This window comes from Schistocerca piceifrons, chromosome 1 (assembly GCF_021461385.2).
Source record: "Schistocerca piceifrons isolate TAMUIC-IGC-003096 chromosome 1, iqSchPice1.1, whole genome shotgun sequence".
NCBI lineage: Eukaryota > Metazoa > Arthropoda > Insecta > Orthoptera > Acrididae > Schistocerca > Schistocerca piceifrons.
Genome location: NC_060138.1, coordinates 657,635,639 through 657,651,959, shown reverse-complemented (window position 1 = coordinate 657,651,959; position 16,321 = coordinate 657,635,639). Strand labels below are relative to the sequence as shown.

General features: G+C 39.4%; 1 protein-coding gene across 1 annotated transcript in view; it reads right to left on the bottom strand.

The window, feature by feature from the left end:
• LOC124805403 (SAFB-like transcription modulator) overlaps positions 1–16,321 on the bottom strand; it is a 158,943-nt gene that overhangs the window by 105,752 nt on the left and 36,870 nt on the right. Inside the window, exon 2 of the mRNA XM_047265967.1 lies at positions 7,263–7,745. Coding sequence (XP_047121923.1) covers positions 7,263–7,733 — 471 coding nt within the window. The 5' untranslated portion in view covers positions 7,734–7,745. The remainder of the gene's footprint in view (positions 1–7,262; positions 7,746–16,321) is intronic.

Here is a 16,321-nt window from a genome sequence, read left to right as displayed (position 1 = left end):
ACATAATTCAGTATAGTTTACAATTGTCTCTCCCAAAAAAATCCTTCCTCAATATGCTTAACAACACTTCAATTGCAACATCTTTTCTTTAGGGCACTAGGCAAATATCCAATAGCCCATGGCAACACCCACATTGTCTTTCACATTTCAGTGTCCTCATATCCTCATGGGTCAACTATACACATCCTAGAGGAAGCAGATCAATTTTCATCCTTTAATTTCTCCTGCAAGTCATCCACAAGTCTGAGTCACTCAGGAAAAGTTGTTTAAAACTTGCTTTCAATTCCCTCAGTTATCTGCTAAAACTCCATTATCAATTAGCATGTTAACTGCCAAGAACTGATAAGCTCTCCATTAAATGTATTATCTATTATTAGTACAACAAGTGACACCACAGAATGATCAATAAAACATTTACTTTCCTCATCCACATGTTAACTGCTCACTTTCACCAGAGCCAGAAACAACAGCACTCATCCACTACCACTGATACTTCTGTCAATGCTAAATTAAATTTGATTAGTTATTCAAGCAGTATACAGGAAATTTTACAACAGCCACAAGCTGTTTCATTGTCTCTGAACAAACAAATGTACTCCTACTTGACTACCCACATACCATTTTATGTGCTCTACAATATTTCCATTTTCATAATATGATCTCTCCTTACTTTCACTCTCCCAGTCTTACACATTTTGTTATTCTCCCAACCCTCTTTCTCCTCTATCTCCATTAAACTACATGGCCATTATGTAAAAAGTAAAAAGTCACCGCATACTGTGCAAGTAGTGCTCACCATTACATATGTGGGAAATCTGTTGGGGAGGGGGAGAGGGGGGTCTTCCCTCAAAGAATTTTGTTCACAGCCATCTCTACCGATTAGGGCACTGCCACTTTCACAATACACTCATAATGAAAGAGAGCCTGTCATACCAAGGCCTACTATTGCAATAATCATGGATGTGCTGGATCACACTTATGCCACTTTTGTTGAAATAATGATCAACTATTTAATTTAACCTTGTATGTTTATTGTCTGATACAACAAGACAAATTGACTCATTCCTATCCATAACAAGCCTGTCTGTTCTGTGTGACTTGCTGAAAGGGCTGAAATTTGCTAACTTTGTTTATTTTCAGATAGCTTCAGCTGTAATCACTGTTATAATGTTGTTTATATAATGGAAGGAAACATTCCACGTGGGAAAAATTATATATAAATACAAAGATGAGGTGACTTACCGAACAAAAACGCTGGCAGGTCGATAGACCACAAACAAACACAAACATACACACAAAATTCAAGCTTTCGCAACAAATTGTTGCCTCATCAGGAAAGAGGGAAGGAGAGGGGAAGACGAAAGGAAGTGGGTTTTAAAGGAGAGGGTAAGGAGTCATTCCAATCCCGGGAGCGGAAAGACTTACCTTAGGGGGAAAAAAGGACAGGTATACACTCGCACACACGCACATATCCATCCACACATACAGACACAAGCAGACATATTTAAATATGTCTGCTTGTGTCTGTATGTGTGGATGGATATGTGCGTGTGTGCGAGTGTATACCTGTCCTTTTTTCCCCCTAAGGTAAGTCTTTCCGCTCCCGGGATTGGAATGACTCCTTACCCTCTCCTTTAAAACCCACTTCCTTTCGTCTTCCCCTCTCCTTCCCTCTTTCCTGATGAGGCAACAATTTGTTGCGAAAGCTTGAATTTTGTGTGTATGTTTGTGTTTGTTTGTGGTCTATCGACCTGCCAGCGTTTTTATAATGTTGTTTGTTTGTTTTAATAATCCTCAACACTTAATGGCAAATACACTATCTTATCACCAGGCTATGAAATGCGGAATTGACCACTAAATGTCACAAGAGGCAGACTTGCCACTTTTAAAGGAGGTAGGGAGTATTGTGTTGTCAGTAGAGAAGCAGTGACAGCAAAATGGGTCAGCCAGGGGAACTTAGTGACTATAAACATGGACTATTCATTGGATGTCATCCATGTAACAAATCCATCTGGGACATTTCAAACCTTCTAAAGCTACCCAAGTTGCCTATTAGGGACAAGATTGTGAAAATGGAAACACAAAGGGAGAACCGCATCTAAGCCATAACTAGGCAGATCTCCTGACCATCAAGCATTGCAGTGGATGGTTGTAAAAATCACATGGAATCAGCAAAAGGAATCACTCAAGTTCCAGTTCACTACCAGCAGTCCAGCTATCACAATAACTGTATGTAGGGAAATAAAAATAATGGGATACAAATGTTAAACAGCTCCTCATAAGCCACGCATTTCTATAGCCAACATTAAGCGATGCTTGAGGTAGTTTAAAGAGTGACACCACTGGGCAGTGGATGAATGGAAATGAGTGATTTGAAGTGACAAGTCACACTATGCCCTGTGGCAATCCAGTAGAATGGTTTGGGTTTAGTAAATGCCTGGAGAAAATTATCTGCCAACATTTGTAATACCAACAGTAAGAAGGATGTGGGGTTATGGCATGGGGGTGTTTCTCATGGTTAGGATGCAGTCCCTTTGTTGGGCTTAAGAAAACATTACATGTTGGAGAATATGAACATATTTCATTGCACTGTGCAATGTAGATGAACAGTTTGGAGATGATGACTGACTGTATCAGAACGACAATGCACCCTGTCATAAAGATGGATGCATGAGGTAATAATATAGGGGCAATAATATTCCTGAAATGGACTGGTCTACCCAGAGTCATGACCTGAACCCAAGGAACATCTTTGGAATGTGTTTGAATGCTGACTAACCTCCACATACCAGAGTCCAATATCACTACCTTTAATAGTTTTGACCTGTGAGGTAGAATGGACTGTCATTCCTCCACAGGCATTCAGACAAGTGGTGTTTGCAGAGAAGAGCAGTGAGTAACTCTTACATAGACAAGATAAACAATGGAATTAAGAACCAGTGTGATAAGCTTGGCATGGTATTTATAAACCCAAACAAATTTATAAGTAACAAATGTATGGGTATAGATGGCGTACATCTTAATAGGCTGGGCTCAGTGACTCTGAGTAAAATGTTTTTGGATGTTTGCAAAATCATCAATAATACGGGAAACTGACAAAGTGTGGAAGGGATGTTAAAACAAAAGAATCAACTGAAAATAAAAAAATATAAATATATTCCAACAAATGATTTACTTAAAATCATTCAAACGGGTGATAAACATTTTCTAATGCATTGGAATATAAATGGTACAGCCTCAGAATTTTGTAACCCAAGTTACTCTAAAATTGATGAAGTTCAAGTTTTACTTTCAGAATGTTCAAATTTAAAAATTGTATGTTTAAACAAATATTGGGTGACAAAAGACAGTATAGGGGTTTTAAACAAAATTGAATATTCTACAGTTGCCAGTAGTTTTTGTAGAGGTAACAGAACTCATGGGGGCTGCTGCATCTTTCTAAATGGCTCAATAAACTTTAAAGAGGGAACTGAGTTCAATTGTTTGAATGAGGAAGGTAATTTTGAAAGTTGTGCTGTGGAGCTAATTGATTTAAATACTGTAATTGCACCTCTGTACAGAATTCCTGGAAGTGTGTAACAAAATTCTTTTTAACCAAATTTCAATGTTTATTAGGAAGACTTGAGAAAGACAGAACGAAAAAAATTGTAACTACAGCAGCCTTTAATATAAATGTATTACATAATAATAATGACACTGTAAATTTTTGTGACTTAATTCAGAAATATGCTTTTAATTTAAATTTCACTGAATGTACTATAAGAAATAGCCACTCTGAAACATGTATTGAAAATATTCTGACAAATCATCAGTTTGAGGATGGAAGTACATTCTGTTTGGATTTAGGCAGATCATTTAGCACTGCTCACTGAGCTTCCAAAAATAGGGAAACCAAAGAGAATTTAAATATATTTTTTAACAAATTAAGAACTACAAACTGGCCACTAGATAATAGTATGTCAAATGAAAAAAAAATTCAAAACATTCCTAAACTGTTTCCTAGATGTTTTCAATGAAACTTTTCCCTCTCAAGCCTGGTGACAAAGAGTGGCCAATAAAATAAACTGGATTACACCAGGGATAAAAGTTTCTAGTGCCAGGAAAAGACAGCTCACAATGAGTTAAAACATAACAAAAATGCTGACTTTGTGGGGTACGTAAAGAGATATAAGAATACATTCAAAAAGTTGTACAGGCAGCAAAAAAAGTGGCTAACAACCAGTATATTAACAAACATGAAAATAAATTAAAGGCAATTTGGGGTGTCGTCGAATCTGAGTTGGGAGTAAAGAACAAGTGCCAAGAAAGTGTTCACATAAAAATGATATAATTATAGATCCTTTACATTTGTCAAACTGTTTCAATTATTTCTTCATAAATGTGGCAAAATCAGAAGTAGATATCACAGCCCACCAGGACAAGGTAGATGTCAACTTTGCAAATATAAAACAAAATGCAAGACAAAACATTCAAAAGAATTATCCCCAAAGATGTACAAGATGCTATAGCAACCTTTTTTTTAAAAAAAAACAGCTGGGTGGGGTGAAATTCAAACAACTGTAGTCAAGGCTGTTTATAACATCATTTCTCATCCATTGGCTAAAATTATAAATCATTCATGTCAGGAAGGATATTTCCCGGATGTGTTAAAATATGCTGAAATAAGACCACTGTTCAAGAAAGGCTCACCAGATGACACGGGAAATTACTGCCCTATTTCCCTGCTGCCAGTTTATGCTATGGTAATAGAAAGGATTGTTGCAAAACATCTTGAAAACGTTCTTACAGAGAATAATATTAGATAAAAATCAATTTGGAATTCGAAATGGGAAAAATACAATAAATGCTATCAGGGAATCCAGTGAAAAGATAAGCTCTGCTTTAGATAAGGATAAAAAAGTCAGAGGTATTTTTTGTGATTTGACCAAAGCTTTTGACTCCGTCAGTAACTTACTACTGCTACACAAGTTAGGGAAATATGGTATTGTGGATAGGGCATTGCAGTGGTTCAAATCTTATTTGTCAATCGAAAACAGAGATTTATTCTAAATTCAAATTTTTTTTGAGCCACAGGGCTCAATTTTAGGTCCTTATCTTTTTCTGCTGTACATACATGGTTTACCTTTAAGCATTGATGTTCACACCATTTTATTTGCAGATGACAGCTCGGTTTTAACTGAAAATGACAATTTAGAACAAATTCATGGTACTGTGGAAAATATAATGGGAAACCTAGAATTATGGTTTCAGCATAATGAATTAAAACTAAGTCACAAAAACACAATTAGTGCAGTTCAGTGCTAAAACAACATCAACATCTCTTACAAAAATAGCGCATGGCGATCAGGAAATGAGTGAAGCAAGTTGTGTAAAATTTCTGGGTCAAAATCTTGACAAAAATTTAAATTGGAAGGCACTTGTAGACTACTTAGCAAACAAACTAAACAGCCTAGCTCATGTGATGAATGTCTTATCCAGTTCCACCCTCATGGACACCAGGAACATAGTTTACCACAGCTACTTTGAGACTATAATTCGATACGAAATAATTTTCTGGGGAAACTCAACGAACAGCCCGAGATTACTTAATCTTCAAAAGAGAATAATAAGAAATGTGTGTTTAGTCCAAAAAAGAACATCAGGCCACCCCTTATTTAAAAAAGTAAAAATACTAACCATTCCTTCTCTGTACATCTACGAAATTTTTATTTTCATATATAAAAATCAAAACTCACTTGACAATTTTCATTTCAACCACAATTACAGTACTCGTCACAGACACAGTTTAAAACTTCCCTCTCATAATTTAAAACTTTACGTTCAAACACCATTGTGCATGGGATTAAAAATTTATAGTCAATTAAATAACACAACTCTGTTAAATATGGAGTTTGACCCACTAAAAAGATTGTTATTTAATATGCTAGTGGAAAAATGTTACTACTCAATTGAAGAATTCATGCAGGACAGTTTGGCATTTTGAAAAGAAAAGAAACAATAAAGGTTATTTATTGTAGAATAAATTGTTAATGCATTGTATAAATTGTATTGAAAGCTGTAAAATTACCATAAGTGTTATATATGTTCCTGTAAATTGTTCATGTCTAAAAATTCAGAAATGCCTGCTTAAATATGTTAATTATTATAACCTTATTTTTTAAGTTATTTGATGTGTCTCCAGTACAAAAATGTTTGATTTCTAACGGTACGTTAGGAGATGAATAAACTACATTCTACATTCAAAGTGTTCCCAGCAGAGTTCAAGCCATCATGAACGCAACAGTGTTGGCTCATCCTGTATTAATGTCCACTAATAGGTATCCATATACATTTGATCAAATAGTGTATCAACTGTACTTTAACCAAGAAACAATCCAATAACCACTATGTGATGCAGATATTCTGCCTTGAGCTACGTAAAAGTATGTTGTTATACATGCTTAAAATGTTTACAGTGTGTCTGTTGCACCACCCCAATGATCAGCTTCAACCATGTATCGAATCACACCATGAAAGAGTAGAAATGAAATAAAATTGTATATAAATGTGATCTGGAACTGCCACAACTGCACTGCATTTGCTTCATTCCAATACCAAAATTATACACACCCAACTTTATGTCAAAAATACATCCAATCGTCATCCCTGCTGTATCTGAGTTCAGTCACCACTGTGTGTGGTACAATTAATAATCAGCCTCATCATTCTCTTACCAATCACGCCAGTACAACACAAACAAAATTTTCAAATTCAAATTTTCTGTCCATTTGTTTATTGTAATCTTCAACTGGACGTGGCAAATGTGAACAGCCAAAACAGCTATATAGAAAAGAATGGTTTACTGTTATGTAACAATGGAAAATCCAGGATGGGCTGTCAAAATATCACAAAAAGGAAAGTTGCCACTCTCCATATAGTGAAGATGCTGAATCGCAGATAAGCACAACAAAAAGACTGTCACAAATAAATGAAGCTCTCAACCTGTAAGGCCTTCGGCTTTGTGGTTTCAGTTGCCTGAGAGAGAGAGAGAGAGAGAGAGAGAGAGAGAGAGAGAGAGAGAAAGAGAGAGAGAGAGAGAGATTCGTCTGTTTTTGACACAGGCCTTACTGGCCAAAAGCTTTATTTATTTGTGACAGTCTTTATGTTGTGCCTATCTGTGACTCTGCATCTCTGCGTCTCCACTATATGGTGAGTGGCAACTTTCCTTTTCATAACACTGTTACTCTTATGTAACATATCTGATATAGCAAACTTGTACTTACAGAATATGCCTCTGACTGCCACTGGAGGTCACTTTCAGATGAAGGATAAACTGAAGGTAACACTGAATGTTGTTTTCCCAATTCATGTGCATTGGAGAAGGATGTTTTGCGAACACAGTCATCCCTGTCTTCTTCTCCTATGTCCTCAGGAGAATCTTCATTTAGATTATCCCAAGACAGACTTCTACAATCATAATCGAGCAATGTTTCCTCACTAACTTGACTAATATCTTCATTTAATTGTTCTTCCGTCCTCTCTTCACTACCCTTACATGAAGACCTGAAATGGATGTCTGGAGCCCTAAACAACTTGCCTTTTCTTCGTTGGCTTCTAACGACTTCTTTATATATTTCAGGTGTGTGTTTGGCCCTCACAAGCTTTTTGAGTAGTGATCTTGTAACACGAGTGTTCTCATCACAGATGATCGAGCAATATTTTTGCCGTCGTCTTTTTGGTGTTTGGCTTGCCATACTTGTAGATTCCTGTGGACAAAAATCTCATTTAAATATTTTTTGCATATTTATTTCAATAATATGTTACACTGACAGATTTATTTCATTCATCCACTCAGCATGTTTGCTAAATCCTATAATGAAGTGGAACTTTCAACGATGTGGAATGAGATAACATATAAATTAAAAAATAAAACCGGTGGTTAGAAACTAATTCTGTAGACAATACTACTATCTATCTATTGTTATAATGTTATATATTTTCTATAAATTTACTACAGTAAATTTATCAGGAAAGCTGTTAGTTTTTTTTCCAAGTTCCTGTTTCCTCTGTTACATTAAATTACTGGAGTTTGTCTACTTCCGGCACTACGTTGGTATGTAACAGGCCACACTAACAGTTACAAAAGGATGACAGTTATCTATGGATTGTGCTGTAGATGTGTGTTTACAATTGACATTAGTCCTCATTATGAAGCAAACTGAAGTCTTCCATTTTTAAATCACGAAAATTTGCAAAATAAGTGTGCCAGTTATACAAAATGTTTTTAATTTGTAGGGTTCCCTACTTCTTTACTCCATTTTTGTTGGAAACTTGAAGGCCTTTGCAGCAGAAGACAGCAGCCAGTTAGAATCCTAGACAAGGAGGCAAAATCTACATGTGATTGCATAAATCAGAAACTGATTTTTGTTATCAGCAACAAATACCACAAACCTACTGGGGAGTGATAATAAGAACTCCAAGGTCTCTGAAGAGGCGTCACCAAAATGACTGGTAATCTGTTATACACAAAATTCCTACGGCTCACATGTGCTGAAGAAGAATGTTCTTAATTTTAGGTGTACTAGCTTGGATGACAACGGAAAGTGAAAGTATGCTAAGACTAGCTGTCACCTTTATCTTTCATTTGAGACACTGAGACATACTAACATGTGTAAAGTCAGCAAAGTGGAGCTTCTTGATTAGATATACTGTATCTATATAGAGATACTATTTTAGTTAGTTGTTCATGAATTTCCCACAAAGTGTTCATTTAGTAGAGATAAACCTAGAAGTATTCAATATGTGCCAACTGAAGGCCACTTTAGCTTTCATTTGAGGTGCTCATGGAGATACTGAGCCTGGGTTGGTCCATTAGCAAACACTGCAATTTTTTGACACGAAACAGCTCAGTATCAGATAATTTAGAATCCTGTGTTTCATGTTCCAATATTCTGAGTTAATTTTTATTCCCATAATGTAGTTAATCAATTTGGCCCTCTGCTAATTCCTATGAAGGTATGATTAGACGCATGGAAGAAGGTTGTCATTAATGCCACTAGATTTTAGTTCACAGGACTGCATGCAGGGGCATCCACGGGTTTTCATATCAATAGAGGCAAAACATTTTCCTGTAATTTTTGTTATTTTCTGTTGGCTCAGTAAATTGTTTTCTTACCATTAAAAATTGCTTGAGCAAATAAACACAAATTTTACTGTTTATTTTACATAGTTTCACTGCTTGTGTAGTGAATAGAACTGAATTTAAGTTAAGAGTTGGGAGAGAAAGCAGGTCTTTACAGTCAACTCCAGAAAGTTTTCAAACTTGCTTTCATCGCAATGAAGCCTATCACATCCAAGACATCATTATCTCACTAATCATTAGTAACTAATCGATTTCCACTGAGCTATTGTGATAAGTTTCTGGATAGTGCAGAAGTGAAGCAAATGCCAACTGACAATAACCAATTGAGGTTTATGAAGATGTGTGCATCTAGTGCCACGAGAACTGGATGGATGACTTTTTCGTTCACTAGAAACAGGCCTGCCATCACTTGAATTGTTGACCCCAGATAAAGACTTCGAAAAACCCAACCATTTGCATCAAATCAGATTATTTTTCCTGCCTCATTCAAACTTTCTTAAGATGGTGTACTGCATTATCAAGGTATTATCTTTATGTCATGAATATGTGGAATGAAAAGTACACTTGCACAATTGGCCTGATCGGCAGGCAGGTGGCACACTGCATGTGTTCGTTGATTGTCAGCAGCTTCTCACAGTTCTCAAATACAGAAAATAACATGCACAGGAGAGGGTCTAAGTGTGCTTGCCACTGGTGTGTGTGTGTGTGTGTGTGTGTGTGTGTGTGTGTGTCAGAGAGAGAGAGAGAGAGAGAGAGAGAGAGAGAGAGAGAGAGAGAGAGAGAGAGAGAGAGAATTTCTAAGGAACAAAACTGCTGAGGTCACCGTTCCCTAGACTTGCACACTACTTAAACTAACATGGACTAACATAAACTAACTCATGCTAAGAACAACACACGCACCCTGCCCAAGGGAGGACTTGAACCTCCAGCGGGAGGGGCTGTGCAATCCGAGACATAGCACCTCAAACCACGCAGCCACTCCACGCAGCACTTGCCACTGGTTTTTTTAAATGTAAAACAAAAGAAACTAGCTATACGCCAGTTCTTATTTAGAGAATCTTATCTAATGTTTGCAATTGCCTAAAGAATCACAACTGTACCCAGGCGTGCACCTATTTGCCTGAAGAAATCGATGGCCACGAATGTGTTTCTTCTTGGCTCCAAAACTGTGAACATTGCATGGGAATCAATTGGGACTGTATGTATGACATGTACAGGCTGCCGGGCATAGTCTAAACAACCTTGGCAACATGAGGGCGGGCTGTATCTTGCAACAGAATGACACCACCCATCAACATTCCTGGGTTTCTGAACTTGATGGCACACTTCAATTTTTGGCAAAGTGTACAGGTCACTCTTTGCATTAATTGTTGCCTGTGTTCCAGAAAGTCAATGAGCAGTGGTCCTTTGCAGTCAAAGAAAAAACTCATCATGACTTTCCTGGAGATGCTGGGCCCGTTGTTTCGACTTCATTGCAGAAGTTGCGCTGGGTAGCCCTCGTATATCCTTCATGCAGTCCCAATCTCTACCCAGGTGATTTCCATATTTTTGGAGCCCTGAAGGAGGACTATAGTGGCTGTCGAATTGCTTTGAACAATGAGTTGTGTGCCTGGGTACAACCGTGGTTCTGTAGCCAATCACAATCATTTTTCCATGAAGGCATTGACGGTGTTGACTCACCATTGGGTCAAATGTATTGGTATTTATGGTGGTTACTTCTAAAATAGCAAAAAGTTTACTTACATTTTTCCATCTGCCTCATTTTCTTTTGACCGTCACTTATAGGTGCAGCTGTATATTCAATTTTTCAAGGATAATGTCTTTTTAAGACATTATTTCATTTTATTGTCTTGTAACTTACTACTATTAACTTAACCCAGCTATGGATACTGAAACAAAAATACTGATATCCTACCAAATGTAATGCCCACTGGTGAAATATTGATATTTATGTACTGACTTTTGAGATTTGTTTTTGAAACCGAAGGAAAACACTGAATTGCATGCTCCAGTTGTTTCAGCAAAAGTTGAAAGATTTTTGAACTACAAGCACATGTTGTCCAACAACAGACATTCCCACTCTCTCAAAAACCTCTGCAATTTGACTGTTATACACTGCATGCCAGCTATCAACAGTGAATTGACTGTTGGCAGCAAACACAACAGTGATATCTCTTAGATCAGAGATATTTGAAAGTACTGTTCTAGCCTGTTGTTGATGTACATGTTTGTTCCATTGTGTCTGTTACAACTTGACTGTAAATTATATTTGTACAAAACTTGGGTTTCCTGTTCTACCATGATCGAGTGTAGTAATGTCTACACAAATTGGTGATCCTAAGTCATTTATTTTTCTTGTTGTCCATCTCATGTGTTAGTCCATGACAATGATTGAAGAGAGTGGATTGCTATAAGTGGAGTGATACGACACCAGTGTTTCCTAGTTTCACATGTGCGTATGACTGTGAACCAACAGTATCAACACTGGCACAGCAGAGAGACAGAAATAACATCGTGTTTTATACTACTCCTGGGACCCCAGTGGCCTACCTAACCTTCATGGCCCCGCCACAGTGGGAAACACTTATACCAGCATTGGCTCACACACAAGATTTTGTTGACCATTGAGTTTTGTCTGTGGTGCCAGCCTTCAGCCTGCTAACCTTGAAGCCTGATGTTACTTCCCACTGTTTTAACACTACAATGCCTGAAACCCCATTTATGCTTCCTGCTCCATGAGCGACAAACTAGTTTTCGGTTCACATTCCTCAGCGCTCCTTTGGGACTGCTAATACATCTTTCGTACAACTTCCGCCTTGCAATCAGACGACCATGGCCATTCTGCCCATGTCTGTCTAACCTGCATCTGCATGTATCACATGCAGCCACAATCTCATCAAATCCACCAAGACCTCGGGCAATGCAGGGCACTGTATTCCTGCTCTGCATGGCATTCTCGATCATGATTTCACGTCTGCTGTCATGGTTTCATCACCACAGCCTCCACCTAAGGCGTTGCGATTGCAGCATGACACAGACTGTTAACACAACCTACAACTGTGCAGTACACCCCAGTATGCAGATTCCCCAAACTGTCAGTTACAAAACGATAATCTAAAACTTTTCACCTTGGTCAACAACTTGCTAAACATCCACAGCATCCCAGACGATGATGCCAGTTTTATATGCCTCATCTGCCACTTACGTAAATTCACGGATTTCATCAGCGACCTACTTTTATCGCCACCATTTCCCCACAAGTATGAGACTGCAAAGTCAACTATTATCAATCGTTGGTCCTGCCCTCCAGGCGAAGCTATCCATCACACAATCCCTGATGAGCATTGTGGATCTAAGACGCTTTCTCAGCTCTGGTGCCATCTAAGTGCACTAATGGATCTGAAAGTCCCCTGCGGACACTTTGACTCCACATGAGCTACAGTTACAGCTCCTCTACCACAAATTGGATGCTGTGGAGGCCAAACTTCGTCTGGCTGATCAGTCTCTCAGAATTATCTGCCACAGGCAATTCCTATTGACTGTTGCTCCAGCCATAGGAAATGCAGCTGGTAGCAGTGTACAAGCTCTCACTCCACCACCTAGCTTCGGTGGCAGGGGTGTGTTACCTGGCAGTCAACAGCTTGCACCACGTGTGCCAGAATCCCAACTGCTGCTGATTTCGCATGAGCTAACTCCCAAATGCTATGATGGTTTCACACCACATTCAGATACACAAACTAAAATTGTTGTTATCCCTACACTTACACACATTCTGTACATGCAGTGGTCTAGGGGCCTTGGTTAGTGACAACTCCTTATGGAGCCATCAGAATCAACAGTCAATTAACACGTTCACATCAACCAGTGGACAACTATACATCAAGGACCTCATGTGTCACCTTCATTTTCTCATTGACACCAGAGCAGATGCTGTCATCCTAACCGAGCATCCCCAGAGTTTCATTGGACGTTCCACGTTGTCGATGTTGACAAGGCAGTCATAGGTACAGACTTCAGTTAATCTCCAGATCTACAAACTGCTACTTCATTACATAAAGCTCCCGGCACATGCATTTTGGATGCATTTCGTCATCCCCCAAACCCAACTTCACCGATGAGTCGCCAATTTCTTTCTGCTCTATCTGACTGCTCTTCATTGAATTCCCATCTGACTTCTCTACTTGTTGAGTTCACATTCAACATTCAGAGGTCAATGGCCTATGTGCTCACAATGATGAGCTTAAACAATTGATCAGCGCCGTTTCGGAGAACCTGTCTTGGTCTCATAGCATACTCTGCAACCGCTCCAGTGCACTTCCAATGCACAACTCTGTCATATTCACTGCAGTCAATGTGTCCCCAGTGGAGCCTCGGTATTCAAACATGAATGTTGGTGACTTCCCTTGTCACACTGTCCCCTCTGACTGCCCTGTAGTCTCATGTGATGACATCTGTGTTTCTCTCATGCACGTGTCAGATGAACATCTAGAGTTGATCACAAATGGTAGTTGTCACAGGATTACCACTGGGGTTCCTCCCATGCATCACAAACTCACTGCCTCATGCTGCATAAGTTACAACATGCGAAGGTGATTGTCAATGAACTGCTATCCACTGTGATTGTACGACCCTCAGTTGCTAAGCGCTTGTTGCCTCCCCATCTTGTGTTCAAGGGCAGTTCATTCCATTTCTGCGGGGATTATTGCCAGCTTAATGCCTGCACTATTATTAACAATTACATTACTCCACACATCAATGATTTTGCCCAGCTACTTAATGGTGTGCAAGTGTTGAGCATCTTCAATTGTATGAAGTTGTACTTGTAGATTCCTATGTTTAGTGATGAAATTTCAAAAATAGTGATCATTACCCCTTTTGGCCTTTCCAAGTTCTGTTTTACACCTTATGGTCTCAAAAATGCAGCTCAGACTTGTCAACGCTCCGTTGACTCTGTGTTGTTCAATTTCCCATATTGTTATGCCTATCTTGATCACATCGTCATCTCCTCCTCAGTTGAGGGACATGAACAAACACATGGGTCGGATCTGGGCAGCCCTCAGTGTCAATGGTGTCAAGATTAACACTCACAAGTCACAGCTTAACTGCACAAATATAACCTTCCTCAGTCTCACTGTAATGACTGAAGGTATTAGACTAATGTCTGATCATGTAGAGTTCATCCAGGACCTTCCCTTGTCCATAATTTATCACGATTTGTGTCTTTTCTGAGTATGGCGAACTTTTATTGTAAACATTGACATAAAATGCTTCAATTTAGATTCCCTTCACAGAGGCTCTGTCTTGGAAGAACACCTCCGGGAAACACAAGGTTCTATGGTTGGAAGTAATGCTCCAGAAGGTCAACATACTAAAGACTGCATTATCAAATGCTGTTATGCTCATGCACCCAGTGCCTGATGTGTGCATATCCATTATAGTTGATGCAAGTGACATATTTATGGGTGCTGTCTTTCAGCAACACATCAGTGACATCGCTCAGCACCTCTAGATCTTTTTGAAGAAATTAATGACCTCCCAATACAAGTGGTTAGCATTCAACTGCAACTTATACGTGGTTTACAAAGCTGTGAGATACTTTCACAACAATATGAAAGGATGTGCTGTCACAGTTTTTACAGACCATAAGCCACTTGTTGACGCCATCCGCAACCCAGACTCCGTCATATGGACCTCATTAGCTTGTATACCACAAACATTCAACACACATGATTGGATTGTTTGGGGGAAGAGACCAAACAGCGAGGTCATCGGTCTCATCGGATTAGAGAAGGACGGGGAAGGAAGTCGGCCGTGCCCTTTCAAAGGAACCATCCCGGCATTTGCCTGGAGTGATTTAGGGAAATCACAGAAAACCTAAATCAGGATGCCCGGACGCGGGATTGAACCGTCGTCCTCCCGAATGCAAGTCCAGTGTGCTAACCACTGCGCCACCTCGCTCGGTCAACACACATGAGGGGCAGACAATGTAGTAGCAAATTATCATTCCCGGGTAGACTCAATCACTAACCCTTTACACTCGGATGAGTCGGCTCAGTTACAGAAAGAATGTTGCTACTCACCATATAGTGAAGATGCAGACTCAACCAAAGACCAATAATGAACCCTGACTAACTAAGTTCACTACTCCATCCAACCATTATCCATCCCCACTGCCCGAAACCAACCCCTGTTAACTTCCCAGAATTTCTTAACCTCGAACCTTTCCTCACCATTATTCTCCATATCTCTCAACAAGCAAAGTAACCTTACATCCGCAGAAAGAGCCGCAGTCCACCATCTAAAAACTGATCTACACCTTTTAATCCTACCTGCAGACAAAGGCTCCACCACTGTTGTTTTGAACTGCAAGGATTACCTGGTGGATACTTATACCAACAAACCTTGTCAGTGACCCCATTCCAGTAATCTAGCAGGATCTCCAGTCACTACCCAAATCCTTAGGCCCATCCCAGAACAACTCCCCGGAGTCCATCTCTCTACTCACCCCAAAATTCCCCACACTCCTACCTTCTACATGCTTCCTAAAGTCCATAAACCTAACCACCCAGGACGCCCCATTGTGGATAGTTACTGTGTTCCCACTGAGAGAATCTCTGCTCTCATAGACCAACACCTTCAACCTATTACCCAGAACCTACCCTCTTATGTACAGGGTGTTTCAAAAATGACCGGTATATTTGAAACGGCAATAAAAACTAAACGAGCAGCGATAGAAATACACCGTTTGTTGCAATATGCTTGGGACAACAGTACATTTTCAGGCAGACAAACTTTCGAAATTACAGTAGTTACAATTTTCAACAACAGATGGCGCTGCAAGTGATGTGAAAGATATAGAAGACAACGCAGTCTGTGGGTGTGCCATTCTGTACGTCGTCTTTCTGCTGTAAGCGTGTGCTGTTCACAACGTGCAAGTGTGCTGTAGACAACATGGTTTATTCCTTAGAACAGAGGATTTTTCTGGTGTTGGAATTCCACCGCCTAGAACACAGTGTTGTTGCAACAAGACGAAGTTTTCAACGGAGGTTTAATGTAACCAAAGGACCGAAAAGCGATACAATAAAGGATCTGTTTGAAAAATTTCAACGGACTGGGAACGTGACGGATGAACGTGCTGGAAAGGTAGGGCGGCCGCGTACGGCAACCACAGAGGGCAATGCACAGCTAGTGCAGCAGGTG